Here is an 8,111-nt window from a genome sequence, read left to right on the forward strand (position 1 = left end):
CGCTGCTGGGGGTTGCTGTGGCCCAAGGGCAGCCCCCGGCATTTGGCCTGATTGAAACTCCTCCAGTTGGCCTCAGCCCATGGCTCCAGCCTGTCCAGGTCTCTGCAGAGCCTCCCCGCCCTCGAGCAGATCAACACTCCCACCCAACTGGGTGTCATCTGCAAACTGACTGAGGGTGCACTCGATCCCCTCGTCTAGATCATCAGTAAAGATGTTAAACAGGAGTGGCCCCAAAACCGAGCCCTGGGGGACACCACTTGTGACTGGCCGCCAACTGGTTTTAACTCTGTTTACCACTACTCTCTGGGCCCGGCCATCCAGCCAGTTTATTACCCAGCGAAGTTTGCGATTGTCCAACCCTTGAGCAGCCATTTTTGCCAGGAGAATGCTGTGGGAAATGGTGTCAAAAGCCTTGCTAAAGTCAAGGTAAACAACATCCACAGCCTTTCCCTCATCCAATAAGCAGGTTGCTCTGTCATAGAAAGAGATCAGGTTTGTCAGGCAGGACCTGCCTTTCATAAACCGGTGCTGACTGGGCCTGAGCATCTGGTTGTCCCTCGTGTGTTGCTTGATGGTGTTTAGGCTGAGCTGCTCCATCAGCTTCCCGGGCACTGAAGTCAAGCTGACAGGCCTGTAATTTCCCAGATCATCTTTCTGACCCTTCTTATAGATGGGTGTCACATTGGCCAATTTCCAATCAGTCGGGACCTCCCTGGTCAGCCAGGACTGCTCATAAATGATAGAATGATGGATAGGTCTGGTGAGCACCCCAGCCAGCTCCTTCAGCACCCTCGGGTGTATCCCATTTGGTCCCATAGACTTTGTGTCTGTGTGATGCAGTAGGTCACTGACTGTTCTCCTGGATTGCAGGGGGGTCGTTCTGCCAGTCTCTGTCTTCTGGCTGAGGAGGCTGGATTCCCTCAAGACAACTAGTCTTGTTATTAAAGACTGAGGCAAAGAAGGCATTAAGCACCTCAGCCTTCTCATCACTTGTTACCAAATTTTATCCTGCATCTTTCCTTTGCTACTGACATACTTAAAGAAACTTTTCTTGTTATCCTTGATTACAGAGGCCAAATTAATTTCCAGGTGGGCTTTAGCCCTTCTGATTTCCACCCTGCATAGCCTTACAGCCTCTCTGTAATCACTGTGTGTGGCTAGCCCCTTCTTCCAAAGTCTGTAAACTCTCCTTTTCTCCCTGAGTTGCAGCCAAAGCTCCCTGTTCAGCCAGGGTGGTCTTCTCTGGTGTCAGCTTCTCTTAAAGCACCTGGGGACCACCTGCTCCTGAGCCATTACTTCCTTCTTGAAGAGCACCCAGCCTTCCTGGGCCCCTGTACCCTTCAGGACAGTATCCCAAGGGATCCTTTCAAGCAGGTGCCTAAACAAGACAAAGCCCTTCTGAAGTCCAGGATGTCAGTCCTGCTTAGCTCTCTCCTGACCTCTAAGAATAGAGACCTCTATTATTTCATGATCACTGTGCCCTAGTTGGCCTCCAACCTCCACATTGTCCACTAGCCCTTCTCTGCTCACAAAGAGGAGATCCAGCAGGGCACCTTCTCTGGTCGGTTTACTCACCAGCTGCATCAGGAAATTGTCTCCCACACATTCTAGGAATCTCTGGGACTGGTCTTGTTCTGCTGTGTTGTATTTCCAGCATATGTCTGGGAAGTTAGTCGCCCACAAGAACAAGGGGAATCGATCGTGAGATTTCACCTAAGTGCCTATAAAATATCTCGTCCATCTCTGTCCTGCTTGGGTGGCCTGTAGTTGTAGTAGGAGTCTACATTTGCCCTGTTGGCCTTTCCCTTGATTCTAATGCAGTCACTCCACCCTGTCTTCACTACACTTGTTCTCGAAGCAATCATACAGTCCTTAACATACGGAGCCACCCCACCACCTCTCCTTCCCTGTCTGTCCCTCCTAAAGAGCTTGTAACCATCAATTGGCACACTCCAGTCATGGGAGACATCCCACCATGTTTCTGTAATAGCAACAACATCATAATTTTCCTGTTTTATCATGGCTACAAGCTCCTCCTGTTTGTTACCCATGCTGTGTGCATTGATATACATGCACTTCAGATGGGCCGATGTTTTGCCCCCTTCACCCTTCAAATCTAGTTTAAAGCTCTGTCAATGAGCCCAGCTAACTCCTGCCCCAAGATCCCCTTCCCTTTCCGGGACAGGTGCATTCTGTCTAATGTCAAAAGGTCTGGTGCCCTGTATACCAACCCATGATTGAAGAATCCAAAGCCCTGATGGTAACACCAGTCTTGGAGCCACCCATTCATCTGCTGAATTCTCCTATAATCTTCTTCATCCATCCCCCCAACCAAAGGGATAGAGAACTCAATTTGTGCCCCTGACCCCTTAAGCAGTTTTCCCAAGGACCAGAAGTCTCTCTTCATTGCTTTAGGCCTTCTCCTGAGAATGTCATCACTACCTACCTGAGAAACAAGGAGAGGGTAGTAATCCTTCGGTCTCACTAGGGTAGGGAGTGTTGCTGTGAGGTCCTTGATGTGGGCCCCTTTGTAATTAGTCTTATGCTGGGGGACCAGTAAAGTAGGGGAGAGAGGCTTGTAAGCTTTGGTGTCAAGTTGTTTCAGTGCTTATTACCTTGTGGGGTGGAGCTAATATGCTGTTGGAGGGAAGAGCAGTCACAGCTGGGTAACCAACTCTTACTGACTATGCCACTTTCTTTTAGATAATTAGTGAAGATGTTCTGAAGAGTACCTGTGATGCTCATCAGCTCTGCATTGTTGCTGTCCTGCCTCATATTCTTGACACAGGTAGACATGCAAACAAGCAGATTTCTGTATGAATTTGTCACTCAAAGCATGCTGTTTTGTCTTTTAATTTGTCCAATTCTGTCTAACAGGAGCTTCAGGGAGGAATTCTTACCTGGATGTCATGTTAAAAATGGCTGAAAAATACAAAAAGAAAATGTGGGGGTAAGTGTCATCAGTTTCTAGGAAAAGATGTGAGTATTTATAGAGGTGATGGGATAAATTGGTATGATGGCAACTTACCTGCAGATAAGAGTTGCTCCTTGTTCAGGGTAGTATATCTTGGTATTTCACTAATGTGGAAGGGGATACTGTGGCTCTATTAGAGTCTTTTGCTAGCTGGCGAGTTTGCCACTATGACTGTTGAATTCTAAAAAAGAAACCGTGCAGTTTATTAACAAGTTTGATGCTTTCAAAGAAGCAGGCTGTCGGGCTTTGCCTTTTCTCCTCCTTCTTTCAAGTGGAGGTTAGGGTCTCTGGGAGTTCTCTAGGAAGTGAGAGTTGGTCTGGCACTGGCACACTGACTGCTGTGAAGAGAGCTGAATGGCATGAAAGCCTGGGGAAAAATGCTGAGATTGGCTGATTTCCAGAGGTTCCTCAGGGGACTTGCTAAGCATTAGAGGAACAGAGACCTCACCAGTGAGGAACTGAGTGAAATGCTGGTCTTGCAGTCTTTGGCCAGAAGTCCTCTACAGCCAGATTTGGACAGTACTTTGCCATGTTTAAATCTGTGGCTTGAGCCATCTTAAACCTTCCTTAATACAAGCTAAAGTATAGCAATTTATTTGTTCAGATTGGTAACATAGTTCCTTCCCTGGACTTCCTTTTGTGGCTGATCTGATCTGGCTTTCAGTGTCTGTGAGTATGGGGCTGGCTGGCCTAGAGGTGCTGTTGAGGAGGGGCTTTCATCTGTTACATGGTTCAGGATTGGGACCCTGCTATTCCCTGCTGACTTCAGTAATAGTTGACACTGTCAAGGGCAGTTCAGAGCCTGGCTTGAACTCTGCAGGGTTGAAGGATATGTATGACTTCAAAATTATTGTAGTGCCTATCCTAATTATTTTCTTTTTTCTTTTTCTCAAGGTGGCTGTGGACAGAAGCAGGTGCCCAGTCAGATCTTGAGAGCTCATTAGGGATTGGAGGCTTTGGGTACCCAGCAATGGCAGCTGTTAATGCTCGGAAGATGAAATTTGCCCTTCTGAAAGGATCATTCAGTGAGCAAGGGATTAACGAGTTTCTCAGGTATGAAATTCTTAAGTGACTTAAATCAATCTTTCTGTAACCGGGGCTGTGATGCTTCAGATGAAAATCAGGCTCTCCTGGATCAGATGAGACTTGCACAAAGAGCATTTCCTGGAGTAAGGGAATGATTTCAGTGGGGATTGAAACTAATAAACCACTCATTACCTTTTTGTGATGGACAGAATTAAGAAATTGGCTGTTGAGATTTAAATGGTATTTTTAACACAGCTCTTGAACTTTTCAAGATCAGAGCTCACTTCTAGTTCTCTGGTAACCCAAGAAATTAATGGGACGGTATTCAGTGTTATTTAATTTACGTGGTACATTCTGATTGGGAAGTTCCCAGTTTGGGAATCTAAATGGGTGCTCTTGAGATCCTGTGTGTTGATCTTTCCAGTTTGGTCTAGTCCTATCTTCCCATTCTCCTGGCATTTGATAAACTAATTGGGGGAGCTGAAGCAATCCATCCAAAAAGTCAGTAGCTCTCTGCTCAGCTTAAGTTCCCTGAAACTGCCTTTTGTGCAGTTGGGCAAGAGTTAGTGCTGTGAAGAATTGAATGGGGAAAGGAAATGGAGAGGAGGACAGAAGGCGGCAGCAGCACTGAATGGAGCAGCTAAACTTTAAACTATTATTTAAGCATGGTCAAATTGAAGTGGCAGCTTTGTTTCTGCGTAGAACACCAACTGGTATAAGGTATGTAAGAGCCTTTGAGAGCTTATGTTAGCAGTGTTACTTCCATGTCCTTGCTTGGAGGATGGCAAAGGCATGGGCTGCCCAGGGCAGCGGTGGAGTCACCATCCCTGGAGGTGTTTACGAGTTGGGTTGACATAGCGCTGAGGGATCTGGTGTAGTTGGGAACTGAAAACGTTAGGTTAATGGTTGGACTTGGAGGATCTTCAATTGTCTAACCCCAACCCCAACCCTGTGAGGAGACAGTCAGAATTGTGAAAGCAAACACAACAGTCTCCTCACCTTGCTCTAAGAAGCACAATAATTGAACTCTTTCTGCTGGATTAGTGGAAACAGTGCTATATTCTCTTAACTGTGCAAGTGATGAGAATTTCTTCTTAATGCCAGAAAGGGAACATTCTCAGAGCATCAGATAAAATTTAGGATTCAGATTTTTAAAAAGAGTAATACTAGACAGTCTATAATAATGCATGTGAGATAAATGCCTGCCTTTCTCTGACATAGCAAACAGTCTATAAATTTCATCTTAGTGAAGTCTCTCCTGGTGAGGGTGGATGGTGCTTCCAGGACACAACAGCTAATTTAACAGCTTACACTGCATTAGATAATTGGGTTGGTGTTGCCTAACTACAGAGCAGCAGTACTTGCTAGAATAATCTCTTACTTGAGCCTTCAGCTCAGCTATGTCTAGAGAAAGCAGTACAATCACAGTTGGTGTAGCTGGCTGTTAACTCAGCTTGCTGTGTGCAGCCTGTTTTATCTAATAAGCAGTCTCAACGATGGTGACCAAAGTAAGGAAATCGGCACAGAGAAGATCATAAAATTGTAGACTCCACCTAGGGAGGAATGCTTATTCAGTCTTACTTGCCTCTGACAGAACGCAAAGCAATTAGCTCTTCAGGATTTTACGTTAGGCTTTTTGAGCAAGCCTAGCTAGCAAGTACAAAATGGAAAGTTAAAGCAGAAGCTGGTTACCTCTGACCCATTGTAACCTGTGGAGGCTTAGTCTCCACTAAAAAAAGATCACTAGCAATTTCAACTAACAGTTGCAGGTGACTTCCAAAACTAGAATTATAGACTCCTCTTGGAGTTGCCTTAAGTGATAAACAATATTACTGTTAAAGGGGCTGTATTTGTCCATGACTGTTACACTGCTGAAATATGAAATAGCGTAGCTCACATAGTTTGTCTCTTTGGATCCAATTGTAAATTTGCAATACAGCTTTAAGGGGTCTTATCACTTTCTGCTTCTCAATTTGAAAAGCTTTTGCTTCCAGACAGTTTAGATTTGCTTCAAGAGAGGAAATCTCAAAGCTGACTTCCTTTTATCTGAAGTAGGCATTGTTCCAGGTGGATGGAGATTAGAGAAATTTCTTAAATTTAACTTATACTTTTTTTCCTCAGGGAACTATCTGTTGGTCGTGGCTCTACAGCACCAGTGGGTGGTGGAGCTTTCCCTAAAATTCATTCAGTTGAACCTTGGGATGGCAAAGATGGTGAGGTAAGAGGTGCTCCATCTCTAAGTGCTGATGACTTGCTAGCTTCAGAAGTGACTGGGTAGAGTAACCAAGAACTGGCAATGTGGAATTTCTTGTTCTTCAAAGATTGTGGCAAACTGTGTTGATGACTTCCCACTACCTAAATCCTGCCACCAGACCAAACACCAGATTCATCATCTGACATTGTGGACAGATATTCCTGCCTAGCTGTTCAGGGATTCAATTTTTAGATTATATCCTGAGGCTAAAATGTGTTATTACCCAAGGGAGGTGGTAGTGTATGCATTCAGGACCCAAATGTTGTAGAGACTTCAGTTGTGCGATACCCTGACCTTACCATCAAAGTCTTAATGTCAGGTTTTATAAGGGAGAGCCTGTGCCATAAATAACATGGTGATTGTGTTCTTAAGGTTCAACGTTGCTGTAAAAAACAAAATCACTACAATCCTTTGATCTACTTCAGATGGAATTAAATTACAGAATACAATAGTAGTTCTGTTATAGAGTTTATCTGTATTTCCCTTTATCTGGAGTATTTTTATTAGTAGAAAACAACCTTCTAGTCTAAACTCTGATCACTTGTGCTTAATAAACTTTGAGTTTTTGTGAATGAAAGAGATGACAGGAGGGAGCTTTACTGTAAGGATGAAGTAACACCTGCTCAAAACTTTCCTTTTTTCACAGCTTCCAGTTGAAGATGATATTGATCTCAGTGATGTGGATCTGGATGACTGGGATAAAGATGAGCTGTGAGATTTTCAGGAAACTTTTCTTGAGAGAGTTTGCGCAGCAGTTAGCAACCTGGTTCATAGTCAGATGGATATTCCAGTGGCCTTTTTATGGAGAAATAGCACGTGCCACACTGTGCTATTTGATGCACTGCAGCAGTGAACTGTACACATCTCAAGAAAACATTGCAGAAATTCTATGAATTGTCATAACCGGTAAACTTGATTGTATTCTGTGTAACAAATATTTTGAGGACAACATGGGTATTTCTTTAGAACATCATGAGTTTTGTTTTGTTGATAGTGTGCTGTTTTGAATGTTACTGGAGGCTATTAGTGTAACCAATTTTAAATGTGATATTTTTTTCATGGAGGTGGAACCTGGTCAGCTTCTGTTTCAATTAAAGAATAAACCAAAATATTTTTGACACACAGTGTTAGTCTTGTATAGAGTAACAAAGTTGCACATGATAAGCTATCCCATTTTGGATGACTTGAAAAATGAGCTGTAGGATAGAGAGGCTGGTGCAGAAGGGAGGTTCTAAATGACCTGCTTGCTGTGGATGATACTGACAGTTTAGCCTAAAGCCTGATTAGACTGACAATCTTAGTTTAAATGCTCTTTAGTCTTCCTTTTCCTATTCCTTCTCAGGGGCTTTCTCTTTCTTTGTGTCAGACTTTAAGATCACTAATACAATGGAAGATGGTTGCTGCTGTCATAGGAGACACTAACAGCTCTTAGTCTTTTCCCCAGGATTAGCACTGAAGCTAATCACTGTTTTAAGGCATGAGGATTTACAGGTGCTAACAGAAAAACACCGTGGTGCTGTCTCCATCAAATTGGGTAATATGCCTTCACTTCTCATCTGGCACTGCCTTGATTTGAAATTCCTGTTTCCTTGGAAGGGGAACCAGGACTGGGAATGGGGATGGTTAGTGTTGCTTTTTTAATAAAAATGCTATTCTGTTTTGTTGCTCTCCATGTTGTGTATTGGTGTCTAGTGAAGTGACCCTTATAAGCAAGCTGATGACATAAGTAAGGAATGCAAGAACTTAAAAGATTCCCTTCCCTTCAAGGAAGTAATATGGGTATTTGTCAGCTAGTGTCTGTAAGAGATCACCATAGCTCATCTCGGTGGAAGGCAACATAAGAACCACTGGTTGGCC

General features: G+C 43.9%; 1 protein-coding gene across 1 annotated transcript in view; it reads left to right on the forward strand.

The window, feature by feature from the left end:
* Positions 1-7,372, forward strand: part of PDIA6 (protein disulfide isomerase family A member 6) — a gene marked incomplete at its 5' end in the record, with an annotated part of 17,331 nt that extends 9,959 nt beyond the window's left edge. Inside the window, 5 exons of the mRNA XM_026846509.1 lie at positions 2,704-2,788; positions 2,878-2,950; positions 3,869-4,027; positions 6,122-6,218; positions 6,901-7,372. Coding sequence (XP_026702310.1) covers positions 2,704-2,788; positions 2,878-2,950; positions 3,869-4,027; positions 6,122-6,218; positions 6,901-6,969 — 483 coding nt within the window. The remainder of the gene's footprint in view (positions 1-2,703; positions 2,789-2,877; positions 2,951-3,868; positions 4,028-6,121; positions 6,219-6,900) is intronic.
* Positions 7,373-8,111: the final 739 nt, after the last annotated feature.

Source organism: Athene cunicularia, assembly GCF_003259725.1.
Source record: "Athene cunicularia isolate RWA chromosome 3 unlocalized genomic scaffold, athCun1 chr3_part1, whole genome shotgun sequence".
Taxonomy (NCBI): domain Eukaryota; kingdom Metazoa; phylum Chordata; class Aves; order Strigiformes; family Strigidae; genus Athene; species Athene cunicularia.